At 45.2% G+C, this 15,064-nt stretch overlaps 1 protein-coding gene across 3 annotated transcripts in view; it reads right to left on the bottom strand.

Moving 5' to 3' along the window:
* Positions 1-3,194: 3,194 nt before the first annotated feature.
* exd3 (exonuclease 3'-5' domain containing 3) overlaps positions 3,195-15,064 on the bottom strand; it is a 30,632-nt gene continuing 18,762 nt past the window's right edge. For all 3 annotated transcript variants that reach the window (XM_019891098.1, XM_019890268.1, XM_019891955.1), the window contains exons 20-21: positions 3,610-3,676; positions 3,195-3,512 (exon numbers count right to left, since the gene is read on the bottom strand). In XM_019891098.1, the coding sequence (XP_019746657.1) occupies positions 3,208-3,512; positions 3,610-3,676 (372 nt within the window). In that variant the 3' untranslated portion in view covers positions 3,195-3,207. The remainder of the gene's footprint in view (positions 3,513-3,609; positions 3,677-15,064) is intronic.

The following is a 15,064-nucleotide window of genomic DNA, read 5'->3' as shown; positions in this document are numbered from 1 at the left end:
ACAAACACGCCTGTGTGGGGATAAAGCAGAGAGAGAGAGAGAGAGAGAGAGAGAGAGAGAGAGAGAGAGAGAGAGAGAAGGTGGGGGTAAGGGAGAAAAATGGGGTACAAGTCCATTTGGAGTCTGTGTCGATTCATCCAAAAGAACAATTGTAAGGTTCCACTTCATCCCAAAGGGTATTCTGATGGGATGAAAGTCAGTCAGGTATTTATCCAAGCATGCCTTTAAGGCATTGCCAATGTACTCAACGTAAAAATTTGCAGAGGTATCAAACCTGAATGTGATTCAGCAATGCATTTTCATGGGCGCGTCTGCAGGTGTCGGTGAGCTTCTTTATTGTTTGTTCCCACAGCTGCAAACGTTCAAACACAAAGCTCTGACTCACTCCAATCAATGTGGTGAGAATTTGACTCAGATCTTTTTAGGTCGTATTCAGAAACAGATGTGTATTCCTTTTTGCCGCCGTCACTGACCTGCAAGAGTGCACACGTATTGTACTTCAAAAGTGGAACGCAGCTCATGATTTTTTTTTTTTTGTGTGTCAATGGGATTTGGATCTACATGTGTTTTGCTTATGTTTATGTGTGTGTTTTTCAGCCTCTCTCTTTGACTTGGTGAATGGAGGAGAACTTGCGGAAAATCGGGAACATCTGTCCACCATCAGAACTTGGCTTCAGTGCGTGTGGACACTTGGAAAACATTTGCGCAGACCGCAGCAGCAAAATGTTTCAGCGTTTCTTCCGTTTAATTCTTCGGAATAATTCTCTGGGAAGCGGCCAAAACCAGATAAACAATACTTTGGGAAGTAACAAAAGAATGATTGGGTTCAAACAGTTATTATCGTATAATTGGGACTACTAAATCATCCATGGTGGAATGAACTTTTAGAATGATCGCAGAAGTCAATTGCGGTTCTATTACTGGAGCCCTATCTCCATTGGATCAAAATGGTGTTGATAAACAAGGCGTGCTTTTTCCAGAGTCAAGACAAAGAGCCCGGAGCCCGAGGTGACACGTTGTAAACGCACGGGCCGGACGGAGCAGGGCAACTCGCTGCGCAAGGCCGAGGTTTGCCGTGACCCTTGGGGGGGGGGGGGGGGGGGGGGGGGGGGGGGGTCCCGGGAGAGGGTGGAGACGGTATGCATGCATGCAGCCCCCCCACAAAAAAACGAGGAGACAGGAAAACCCGTGGAGGAAATACGTGTAAAACTGTCATGTAAAAATCTCAGTTAAAAATAAAACACCCTCACATTGGTAACAGTGGCATTCTTGCTGAAAAGCCTGAAGAACCCGCTAGTGTGTGTAGTGCAAGAGAGAGAGAGAGAGAGAGAGAGAGAGAGAGAGAGAGAAAGGAGGTGACGTGGTACTGTGGAGGGAGGGCCTTCTGCATCCAATTCATTCCGGACACCACGTGTCCTCGGAGCGTGGGAAAGAGGCGAGCTTTTCTTCCCAGCAAAGAAAGAGCAAGGATCAAATAACATGGCGCTGCGGCAGAGATGGCGCTCGGTGCACAGGCAGGAGTTCACTCTCGAGGCAGGAGCTTCTGCCTGGAAAGAAAGTGGCAAGTTCGGCAGAGAGTCGAGGCGAGATGAGAAGCGGCTGCGTGCTTCGGTTTCAAAGGCGGAGGAGCCGAGCACAAAGACGCATGGCACCGTGGCCGCCTGAACGCAGGCGGTACGGGGCGTCGGGCAGTGCGCATCATAATCATTTCAATCAGTTGGCATCGATTCCGATCAGTCGAGTCATTTGGACAAAGTTGGTCCCGTCTAGTTCTATGGTCATCCTCATGTTTAGTGATCCAAAATATATTGTACAGCAGTGTTTATTTTAAAACAGCAGCACCTAACAAGATATCAAGTTAAACGTAATTGTGTCGACACAATTCCAGAACGTCAGACTTGGGACTTTGTCCCCTTTGTGCGCAACAGTTTCTTGTTAAATTCTACGTTCAATACCCCACATAGAAAGAAGCAAGGTCCGTTTCCGCGACACCCGCAATGAACAGATCCCCTCTATTATCCTTCAAAAGACACAATGCCTTACAAAGTCCCGACAGACACCTGCATTGTGCATGGTGTAATCTTACCACGACCGACAAAGCCTCAATCTGCGGAGAGCGAATGTCTTGAAGTTACGCAATTCGCAAGATGGCATTCGGTGACATTCAAGAGGGAGTTCCTCAACTGTCAGTTCCGCAAACTGAATGGAATGTAGGATGATTCAGAACAGTCAGTCATGTGTGATTGACAAACACATTAATGAGTCCCAGCACAACATGCCTCAAGGAAATCACTGTGAATTTTTTTTTTTTGAATGCGAGCCATCAATCAAGGAAAGTGGACACCTGCCAAGCTTTAAGGATAGTTGTATTTTACGAGTGAGCGAAATGTATTTGGATCTCTTAAAAACAGTCGAGGGGCAAGCGCAAAATCAATGAAGGATTTACGAAGAGAGGAAAAGAGGTTAAGAGATGAAATGTGAAGGAATTCTTACCGGACGTGTGGGGCGTACTCTTTCAGGTCAGAATCCAGCCGGCCCCCCATACCCCAAGTTGTTCATGTTACACCTGTGTGGCATCAACCTTTCTTTTTTTTTTTTTTTGGGTGTAGAAAACACCAGCAGGGTTGGTATTCTCACAATTTTGCAAACATTCAATTCAAAGAATCACAGGGTTTTATTAACAAATATTGAATGTACAGTTCTACAATTCTTAAGATAAACCCAGAGAGCCGATGTTAAAAAGTACAAAATAAGACCTGCTTTTGCTCAGCTTCTTAAATAGAGAAATTAAAAGAAATAAAAATCATGACAGAAACAATTGGACTTCAAAGTTCAAGCAAACTTCGATGTCATCGATAACATGCTGAGTGTTTTCAAGGTTTCCATTTAAGTGACATCATTTCTTTTTAAGGAACATCGAACACATCAAATTGTGATACAAATGTTTGGTTCACTCCAATTTAAAGTCTCAACAAACAAACAAAAAATGCTTGCAGAAATGTGATGATACATGTTTACATTTTAACCTAGGTAAGATGCTTGTGGATGCTTGCTAGGTAAGATAAAAACAATTTAAAAAAATGAGAAATCAGGTCGCTTTTTTTTTTTGTGTTGCTTTAGGCAACTTCCTATCAGTATCACCCATCCAATAATGTTTGGTGTTTTTTTTTTTTTAATTGTATTTTTACATTTAGTTTTTAAAATTGTTTATTGTGCATCTTCATCTGTGATGTGCATGACCCCCTTAAACATGGAGAGAACGCGTCCAAAGTGAGAGCCCTCCCAGAATACCTTTCCACACCGGGTACAGACAAAGTAGTGTGGTACCCTGGGCACCAAGGTTGGTGGGACTGTGTGCAGCTGTATGGGCGCCCCCCCGGGAAAGCTCAGAGTCACGGGGTTCAGATCTGACAGGGAGGCCCATTTACATTGAGGACCATACCTGGGGAGTTCAAGATAAAGCGGCTCCTCCTCTGGTGGTGTCGGTGACGTGTAGGTCGCCTGCAGAAATCCTTCAAAAACAAAGAACGAAGCAAAACAATTGAAAACAAGCAACATGTATACACACATTAGCATAATAGTATGCTAGCTTAGCGGTGCTTGACTTACCTTTCTGTTTAAGCATCCTGATCATGTCTTGTCTGGGAAGTGCCACATACTGATCACTGTTACACGCCTGTATTAAAAAAAAAAGTTGAAAAATATACACCAGGAGTTAGTTAACCTCTGAGAACTAATTTTGTTATACAAAAAGGAAAAAAATACACCTGTAGCAATGTTTGCAATTCGTTCATGACATAAAAGGTGTTGCTACCGGTGACGTTTAATAAGACCGTATTACGTGGAACAGTGCTTTCAATACACATGCCAAAAGATGATCTTCGCTTTTTGTTTTGGCTAAACTGACAAGTGAATTGTCTCACAACTTGTATTGGCGGGCGTCCAAGAAGCAGACATTTTTCCCACCTCGTTGCTTTGGTGGGAAAGGAGCAACACAGATCCGATCGATGGGAGTGTGTGTGTGTGTGTGTGTGTGCGGGAAGAGCGTCGACGCCTCTGTAACGTTCACACGTCCGTGCCATCCGATCCTCGACAGTGGAGGACACCCATCCTCCCCAGCAGGACATTCGTGACCTCTCGTTTGACGGCCCCCGAACCAACGTTCGCACGAGCGCGCGCACATACACACACCGGCTCACACTCACAGACACACACTTGTCTGTTGGCCATCCTGACAACGTGCGAGTGCTAAAAGCCTTGTCGACACACCTGAGCTCCACCCAGCAAACAAATATTCCACTTAAGTGCAGGGGGCTTTAAATCAAACCCCATTCAACACATCTCACTCAAGTAAAAGTATTAGCCATGACTCAACGGGCACTTGGCGGAGGACCTCATCCCGACTCGGACAGGGCACTCCAACCCTTTTCCGACTGAGGATCATGGCTCTGGAGGTGCCGATTTTCCGCTTTACACTCTCACTGGCAACTAAATGGCCCACGGGCTGTGGCTTCGCCGTCCCTGGCTTAAAGGCGAGCCGTGTTTGCCTCTGTGGTGACTGAGGTCAAGACACGGGTCGAGCGGCTAGACAGTGGAGGTGTGGGAAGAGGCTGAGGGTGTTAGCTTCTGTCTTGTCTGTGGGAATGAGACTCATCCCTCCTGTTACGCCGCCTTCACGCTCACACACACACACGGAAAACATGCATTTGCAGAAAGAAAATTCCACCGGCACAGACAAAACACTCGCGGTGCGTGCAAAAACCGCGCGCATTTGAACTCCCGCAGCTCACATATACGAGCGAGGCGGCAGCCAGAAAAACAGAGGGCTATTTGCTCAGCTCAAAAGTTTCCCAGAGCGGAGCAAGCCAGAACCTGCAATGAACTCTCAAGGCTAAGCCACGCACAGGCAGGCACACACGCAACCTGCATGGAAATCTTTTTCCTGATTCATCCAAACACAGCGACAAGTGCAGGTATGCTGTGAAAGCGGACGGCAAGGCACACACACGGGGTGATTAGTCGGTACGGACAGATTTGTGGAGCGCTTTCAATGAATTCGGGGTTCAAAAATGGAAATCAAGTGCAAAATGAATGCAGTCAAAGTGGGTGGTTTGTGTTTAAATAAATACAGATGGCAATGCTTCCATCTCACTGCCTGAGACCGGATGATTTTTTTTTTTTGGTGCTGCTTTTGGCTGGCCGAAGCACATGAAGACTAGACTTTCCACATCAATATATTTAACTGCTGGACTTTTTTTTTTTAAATGTATTTTTTTTTAGAAAGAGCGGAATTAATGCCAAACATGTGCATAGGTGATTGTACAAAGATCCAAAGGTGGCTGTACATTATTGTTGTACAAATAACAATCTGCCGTGTCTATATCAGCCCAAAAAAAAAAAAAAAAAAGAATACATATAATTGCAACGACACAAAGCAGATTAACAACCAACAGAAATTATGTTACAAAACGTGGACACAAATCCTCTTGTTGTTTTCAGAAGTTCTGAATGAGCCGCAGGGGCCGAAGTGAAAGAGCGACAACACGAACGGAGAAACCGAGTCGTGACCATCAGTCGCTCTGTATCGTGTGAGCACTTCAATCGTCGAAGCTTTGACTTCTTGTCGCTTGTGATCTACTCATGCTTTAAAACCAACACTCGTAAAAAGGGGCACGCCGGATGCCCGGCTTGAGCAACACGGGGCGATGTTTCGGCTTCTAACCACAATGCTCATTTCAATTAGCAGGCATCAAAATGACAGACTTGACGAGATCAAAAGGACGGCAAAACATTCAATAAGAACTTTGCTTTTTAATTGCACTTTTTTTTTTCTTCTAATTTTGGACACTTGCGACACGTCGGCTCCTTCTTTTGTTCCTTCAGTGTTTTCCAGGGAACCTCGGGCATTCTCACACTCCGTGTGGCCGTGCAAGAGAAAGAATGCTTCTTGCTGTGACAACAAAGGCCATCTAAAGTGTGATACTGTGCGCTGACTCCGCAGGCAGCTCCCATGGGAAAATCCTACACCAATCTAAAAAGGCGGCACTTTTTAGGGCCGATGTAGGTCACATGCTCCGGGCAGCCAATTGCGTGTCGGTGAATTGGATTCAAACTGTAGCACGTCAGGTAAGGGGCAGCGTGGGAACTGGGAGAGAAGACGCGTAAAGTGGGGAGAAAGTAAGTGCACCATCGTTTCCCTTTGAAAATGTTGCCTTTTTCCATTGGGATGACTTTGGAGTCCAGGGAAAAGTTAAGAACACTAAACGCCGCTGTCCAAGAGTGCTGCGGTCTCACGCATGTGTACAATATTTATGAAAAGTACATAACTTTAACCCTTTCATGCACCCTTTAACCTGACAACATGATAAGCTGTCCCCTGTAGTAGACGCTATCCGGAAAAAGGGTTCATGCCACATAGAAATGAGATGTGACATGTTTTGCAGTCTTTGACATTGATGAATTAAAAAAAAACGACAGAGGTTCATAAGTTCCTTCTAAATGCGAATATATGGCGCACTGCAAAAAAGATTGACAAGCACACTTCAAAATCCGCTGAAAGAGGCTGACCAAATTTTAGCATTTACCATTGAAATACATTCAAAATACAATCGGCACACGCTGTGTACAATATGAGGTGTTTTACAACCAGAGAGTTCCGAGGAACTCGGGAGGGTTGGTTTGAGAGGAACTACCCGCTGCGGCGGAGGTTCCTCAAGAAAAACACAAGCCTTCGAGGGCTTATTTTTATTTGTATTCACACCGCCGGGAATGTCCAAGTGACATGAGCCAGTGGTTAGCATAAAGGGGATTCGATGATGTCACTTGCCAACCGGGATCACGCTTCAAGACAACTTATAATCGGCCACGAAAGTGACCTTTGTCTGCAACGTGTTCAAATCGGACTACAATCTGCAGACAGAGCTCAGCATTTGGAGTCTCACAAGACAACACTGCGGAAATGCAACGTTGTGAACACGGCCTTGCGTGACGTCAAATTTGATTTTAGAAGCACATTTTTTCTGAAAATAATGGCTGACCTTCAAATTGTATGACTTAAGGGACACTTAGCATTCGAGGCCTAACATCATTTTGTTTGTTGACTTACAAAAAGAACATTCAAGTACCATTTTGATGGCAAGGTAGTGAATTCTTAACACATGAACAAAAAAATACTCAACAAGCAAGCATAAAACTTCATTGAACTTCGTCGACTGAAAATCCGTTCGCCCTTTCTAAAGTCGGGTCACATCTCTTTACAAGTCACACTTGTCTTTCGAGGCATTTAAAGAGCAACTTGAAGACCACATGTTGAAGTGACCCACATCCGATCTGGAAAAGCTCAGATATCGTGCGGTTTGTGCTTCTGGCATTGCCAAGAAAAAGTCACAAATGAAGAGGGAGAAGGGGGGTGGGGGGGGGGGAGACCTGGGACTCATTTTTACTGCGGTGTGAAGGTAGCGCCAATAACATGATAGAGGATGTCAGGATCTTAGCCTGTGTTTCTGGGAGAAAAAAAAAGTGGCACTTTAAAGTTGTTTGAACTAAGAAAATAAATACTGTGGTTTTGGAAGTGGCCGTAATCAACACCAGACTTAAACTGGAACCAAACATGTCTGTCAAGCGGTAAACAGAAATATTTTTATTTTTATTGGATCACACTGTGTAAACCAAACAGTCACATTGGCCTCATAGTCATTTTTGTTTTAAATTTGCAGGCTGTAACAGTTTAGTTTCTCTCTTCATGTTACCTGCAACATTTCATGTCGTTCCGAAAAAAACAAACAAAAAAAAAAAACAAAAAAAAAACAGTTTGCTTTAACCCTTTCAGGGTCAGTGGCTACTAATACTACTAATGCCTTTTTACTTCAGTAACAGAAGTCTTTTTTGAGGACAATTTTTGGCCACTTGAGCTTCACATTCCGATGCGGAAGCTAGGCAAATTCAGCATAAGTGCCAAATGTAAATTCTCTGCGTGAAAATATTGAGTCGTCCACACTCCACTAAAGCTGGATGGAAACTACGGGAAAACATCCCGTGGACACGTTTCCCACATGATTCTGAGGGGATCTGGGCAGTGTCTGAGATGCCGCGTCTGGCGTAATTAGCAGCTCTGGTAACTAACCACGACCACCTGACGGCACCCTGAACTTGGACCACAGCAGAGCTTGTCTGGACTTGACATCACACACTCCTTCTTCTGACTCAACTCGCTTGCACGCACACACGCACGCACACGCACACGCACACACACACACACACGCACGCACGCACGCACGCACGCACGCACGCACACAATCAATGCATAAACTGGACATATGTAAAAATAAAGATATAACAACCATAAAAGTCATTCTGAACATTCCCAGTGATGCATATTTTTGGGCTGTGGTGCAAAGCGCAACATTTTGCAAAATCAAATATATGCTATGTTCAATCTTTTGATAGCTATGAGGCAAAAACAGGCAAAAAAATGGAACTTGGACAATGGACAAGATTTCTTCCTCGTCTTCCTTCTCTCCCAGCCCCTTTTTATTGGAGCTCAAACATGTGCAGGAGATGATAACGGTTGATCGAAGAGAAGATAACAGTCTGGCCGTCACACAAATAGCACCAATGCTTTCCCTCATCTTGGCATAGTCAGTTAATTCTGTTTTCTCCCCACTCGACCTTCAACCCCAACCTCTTTCCCTCTCGCTCTCTCTCTCCAAGTGGACCTATGTTGTCTCTCTTGCTCTATGTCTCGCTTAGAGCTTCATCTACCCCCTTCCAGGGTTCCCTTCAATCTCCCTCGCCACTTCTCTCTGGTTGTCCCTCACCTCTAACCTCCTCCTTTCTCTACTTCTCTGAGCACTCTTTCTTCCCTCTTCAGATGCCAGATAGCTGAGGCCAGTCCTAAGACAAGCAGCTCAGGAAAAAAGCAGGGCGCTGAAAAGGTCCATTGACAATGCCGTTCGCTCGGCAATGTGTTTTGAGGAGGGATAAAAATGCATACAAAGCTGGATTAGACAACCGCCCTTACTCTATTGATGGGTAGCTTTTGGCATTATGGGTGAAAATGGAAAAAAAAAAACGAGTGGAAATTGAAGGCTGGCACTGCAAATGGGTAGCAGATGACATGCGATGGTTGGCACGTTACTGTTTTACAAGTGGAGCCTCCTCATTCCTGAGCTAATGTAAGGTTGTTGATGCTGCGACACCCATTGCTCCCCCCCATGACATGCGCAGACACCACGCTCTGAAACCGTCACGACCCCCGCACTCTAAAACCGTCAACCTGAAGCAAGCAGCGTGAACATCACATACGCGCACTTATACAGAAACAATAAGGCTCGTCTTGGGAGAGCCACCGGCAGAATCCCGTATATCAGCGCGGCCGCGCGGCTCACCCTGGAGCGCCCCCGACTTTTACTTTGTTCTCATCGGTTCCTGATGCCGAGGCACGCGGGGAATGTTATTGTAATGTTGAATGACTCATCCGAGACTGTAAATATTGACGATAGCGGCTGCCGCAAGCAGAGCCGCTCGGTCTTGAGGACATGGAAGGTCACCATAAGACGAGACCGGGGACATGCTGTTTGGCAAGTGTCCACTATTTGGAAATGTGAAAGACATCAGTAAAAGCCGTCCAGGTAGACAGTATCTATATTCTTCATATCCACGGCTGCCTTTTTTTTTTTTAGGTAAAGTCATAATTCCTTGATTCACATCTGAACGGGGGTTGTTTTCAAAGTCCAATTTTTTTTTTTTAGGTAAAGGCATAATTCCTTGATTCACATCTGAACGGGGCTGTTTTCAAAGTCCGGCCTCCCCACGCAGGCCATTTGTCTTGTTGACATCAAATATGTTATCGGGATGAAAGCAAAGGTGCACTGACTATGGAAAGGCGAGATAAAGGCACATAAAAGAGGGAGGAACGCGAGGTTAAGTGGCAATAATCATGCGGGATAAGACATCAGTGGGTTCGTGCGTGCACGCGAGTTCAAACTCACATCAAAGTGTTTAAGGGCGACTTGCCCATGTCAACAAGAGACGCAGGAGGGGGACACGCAGCTTTAGGCGGGAGGCAGAGAGGAGCTTGAAAAGGGAGTACGTAGGGGGGTTGAAGACGGGTGACGGTACGCCATCATGAACAAAGACAGCAGGCAAAGACGGAACGGAGCTGGAGGAGCGAAAGGAGGGTTAGGGAGAAATGAGGTGAGTGATTGGGGTATGTGCGTAAAAACCAAGAGAGTGAGGCTTCCAGCAGAATAAATCACCCCAAGTGCGAATGCGGCCAGGTAAAAGCAAGAGAGGGGAGGATGGAGAGATTTTTGTCTGCCTTGCACACGCACGCTTTAATTCGACTATTCCTGATTTCCCTGCGACGCTTCTGCCTCTCCGCAAACGGCCCCAGCGAATTCCCTCGGGCCAGGGGCAGTCCCCTTTCAGTCTCCAGTGACACAGTAATTAGAAGTGTGGGAACTGAATCCAACCCTCTTTCTGAGCCCCACACTCTCCCCCACCCCCTCCCCTCCACACTCCTCCTTCCCTCCCAATGCGGGCTTGCTCCCATCCTTTCACTCGTCCTTGCCCTGGAGGTCGCTTCAGGCAACCTAGCCTTTCTCTCAACTTCCTGTGCCACCTTCGTCACCTCACCTTCGTTCTTACGCGCAAGGGTTCACTATATATAAGCTCAAGGCCCAAAGTTCTTCATATTTTTCCTGTATTGCCATAACAGTGAAACATACAGTAACTGTAGATAAACAAACAAGCAGTGGTCAAACTAATGTTTTAATTTCTGGGGGGAAAAAAAGTGTCTATACTTGTTGCATGTCAAGTTAAGTCAAGTTTATATAGGACTCAATTACAAGAGGCTCAAAGATCTTCACAAGCCCACAGTTTACAGAGATTGACAACATCCCCTGGTCTAACCCCCCCTCCGCCCCTCCATCCGGGCAAGGAAAAACTCCCAGAAAATCCATTTGGGAAAACGGAAGAAACCTTGAGAAGGGATCACAGATGGAGGATCCCCCTTCAGGATGACACGGCCGCGGTAGATGCACGAGTGAGCAAGCATGAAGTAATGGAAAGAGGTCACAACATTTTTTTTTTCAATGTCTAAGTATACTTTTTGTTGTTGCTGGTAGGTGGAAACATCATATTTCCAAATTTGGTCAATTTCCTATTTTTACGTCATTAGCCAGTCTAAAGTATTGGTGGGCTCTCTTTAATAACAGTGTTTGTTAACTCCCTCCAAAGTTTTTTGTGTGTTATTTACTCAAAAATAATCATTTTGGGCAGCCGAGTTTTCCATTCAACACCAACGTGATGTAACATTCTGCAAAATGCAGAATCAAAGAGTGACGTTTAAGGAGACCGAAGTCAAGACATGAGATGATCTCTCTTTGCAGCGCCCTCCATGACACCAAGTAGTTGAATGTCAATATCATGTTAATATTATGTCAATAATTTGTTTTAACAGAGAAAGCTCGTGACAGACTTGTGTAAACGCAGTCTGTTAAATTAACAGCCCTTAACCACAATTTCAGAATTTGTTCAAGCAGACTCCAAAAATTTGCATTCAAATGTGTAAATGTGTGTACATGATGCAAAAATAAAAATAAATACAAGTCTTGAAAAATGAGACTGTAGCGGTGTGAACAAAGGGTAAGATGAATTTTGACCTCATATGGTCATCTAATTATAAAGTGGACTGTATCGTTCCTACCGAATATGATTGATGCCAATTTCACGGATGGTGCACAAAGCCTGTCAACAACTGGTAATTCAATTCAAAACATTGCATCGCGGGGATCTTGAATCCTCGTGGGCCACCTGTGAAGTTCATGGGAGCTACATATCACACACGTTCACACACACACACACACACACACACACACACACACACACACACACACACACACACACGGTCTGGACCCCTTACCCTCCATTCACCCCCACCATAGCCATTGAACACCCCCCCTCCCCCCAATCTCCCCTCTCCAGCCACAGAGTCCCCAATCCCTTGGAACAGAGCAACGCTGTCTTTACCGCTCTCCATCAAGCCCAACGCCACCGCCCCAATCACCCCCCACCCCCCCTTCGCTATCTCCGCGGCGATAACCATGGGAACAGCAGCACTGTGGGAACGGGCCACTAGTTGACCAAAATAGACAGCAGGAAAATGGAGGGAACGAAAGAACGAAAGATAGAAATGACTCCCAGGATCCACGGAGGCTGCACGTAACAAGTCCAGAGGATCATCACGACAGACAGGTACTCGGGCAACTGCAGTCACCTCTGGTTTTGCTCCGGCGAGAGAAGGGGACAGTGAGTGACATTCATTCTCACCTCAACTGTATTGGGATGTGCCGCTGTCACATTTCTTACTGTTAAAATATTCGCAACTGAGCACTCTCCAACACAGAGACCCCCCCAACCGAAGCAGACACCGATGCAAGAGAAACATACACCCAGTCACACCCGCCGCAACCGCACTGCCCCGAAAACCACACGAGCGAAGGCATGTCTGAAAGGTGACCCAAGTTCAGAGTCGACACGAGCGGAATAGTTCGGCCGTGGCGATGCGCAACTTATGTCCTTACAGCGCTATCTTTTTGTGGAAATCGAGCCATTTTGGTGTTTGTTTGTGTTTAAGTTCCATAGGCAATGCTCCTGGTCTCCAGAGAGCATACACCAAAATAGTCACATGCAAACACACTTTGATGACGCAAGATAAAATACCGGATTTCAGTTCCGATGAGAAACACGGACACTCGGCTTCCTTGGTCTGAAAGGGGAGGAGAAGGAAATGGGGGGGAAAACATGCAAATGTGTACCATCGTCATGTTTTCTTTCTTTTTTTTCAGCAAATATAATTTTCCATTCCATTTACAGTCCAGTATAGCCTCCCAATCCCAACATACAAGTTCAAGAAATCTACTCTTGCTTCGGTATCATCCACATTACTCTCAGTCCTATGCATGCGGTCGCTGTACATTTCAATTTGGCTTTCTTGTGTTTTATGTTTGACCACACTCATTGATGTCACGTCATCCTAAATGGGATGAAGCATTAAATTCCATTTTATCTTGCTTTATATTTCATTGAAATCACCATTTCTCTCTCAATATCATTTTTTAAAAAAATTCAGCATACTTATCCCCCCCCGCGTGCTCATCCAGGCCTTTCCCAGGCCAAGCAAGCCTGACCTCCCGAGACTTCTACCTCTCAGATCCCTTGGGGGTGAGGGGGGATCCGCCTGTGGCTATTCCCACCCGCCAAGCGCATTCACTTTAATCCGACTCTGTGTAACAGAGTCGGAAACGAGAAGGAAACTAAGAGGTGCCCGCGAAGGCCGTGCAAAAATCTTTGTCAACCTTGTCACCCCAATGCCAAGGTTATATTTTCGCACCCTTCCTCATCTGTCGTTGCCATTCTCACAAATCGGCCTAGGATGCTAATCCGAATGGTTGCTTGAGCCCGTCGGCTTTTCTAGTCAAACAAAGCTAATCTGTTCCCAAGATAAGGCCCAAAATTTTCACCAATCATAATTCACTTGACCAGCTTGGCAAGCAGTCACTGTCCCATTTCCCATGTCCCAATATTAATCATCAACCAAAATTTACAAAAATCTGAGGAAAAAAAAAAAACTCATGGCAAGAGTAGGAAAAAAGTCACGCTGACTCATTTTATGGCACATTGATGGCTTGACAAGCGGAATACGATATACAGTGTTCCAATATCGCTGTCATGAAAGATATTCTTTATCCAAGACAGTACATGATTTGCTTCGTGCTATAATATCTTGTTGAAAGAAAAACTAGACCCCAAACTTGTAAAAATCTGCAGACAAATAACGTCAGGTGATCCTCATTGGTGAATGGAAAGAAATATTGTTATTAAAGGCGGAGAAAAAAAAAAAAAAAAAAAGCTGATTTGGCCGAGACGGCAGCATCTGTCGCGAACACATGATCGTTGTGGTATATACTCTCTTAGAAGTCACATCAACAACACAACAAACAAGCCCCAAAAATGCGCTCCTGACAACATTTTGTCAAGTCAAAGCAAGAGCAAACACGACATCAAACGCATGATTACATGTCGAGGAGACACGCCAAGGTATCAAAGCAAGCCAGAGTGCCACAGAGTCAAAGATAATAATAAACTAAACAACCAAGTTCCCCTGCTGAGAAGGGCGGGAAGAGTTCCTCAACGTGCGAGCTGTGTTGCGGCGCAGGCAGAACGAGCTGCAAAAAGAGCTTTGCTATGCTGCACTGCCACTTGAGTGTGGGAGAATGCGTTCTGCTTCACTAAGCTGCAAAGGCCCAAGATCACATTTCACGATCGCAAGGGAAACCATTATACCATGACCGCAGACACAGCAGCAGTTATCTGGGGAGGGAAATGCATGGCTGCTGGGACTTGTCCTTTTTTTTTTTCACTTATATTTCATGAGAGAGAAATTTGTGGCAACTTTTTAAGAGTTGAATTTGCAAACGTTGTACATCACGGCTGCATAACGGCATTAAGATGCTCGTGAAATTTTCCAACCGAGACCAATAAAATGCAGAACCTTTTGAAATGGAAGCCGTTGGTTCTGCGGTTTAGTGGCCGTTTCCCCCGACAACGAGCATTTGGGAGCCTGAATGCATCCTCGTGCTTCACCGATTTGCTTTCATGAAAACGAGAGATGACGAAGGCACTAAATTTCAACTGTGGAAAAACTAACCATCAATTGATTATTAGCTAACTATTTCTGATGGGATGGGAGAATCATCTTCATGTTCTGAACTTAGGATCTATCGAGCAGAATAATGCTGCAAAGCAGTTACCGGTACTATATTTTTGCAGGCTGTGGATCATTTCGACACTGTCGTCACATCATGAAATTTAAACAAAAAAAAACAAAAAAAAAATCAAAAGAAAACATTTTGTCTGTTTTTCTGTGTGATATTGTTGGCATTACTTGAGCCCGGCCCGGCTTTGTTATTATGCAGCATAGATGTGTCCCTCCCTTAGGAGACCAGGAGGGCAATCACTCACAGCAGCAGTCGGGCCATGCAGCTACTGTGCTCTGCAAAAC

The sequence above is a fragment of the Hippocampus comes genome, unplaced genomic scaffold (assembly GCF_001891065.2).
Source record: "Hippocampus comes isolate QL1 unplaced genomic scaffold, H_comes_QL1_v1.1 scaffold65, whole genome shotgun sequence".
Taxonomy (NCBI): Eukaryota; Metazoa; Chordata; class Actinopteri; order Syngnathiformes; family Syngnathidae; genus Hippocampus; species Hippocampus comes.
Note: the sequence above shows the minus strand (reverse complement) of the source record. Positions and strands in the feature narration are given on the sequence as shown.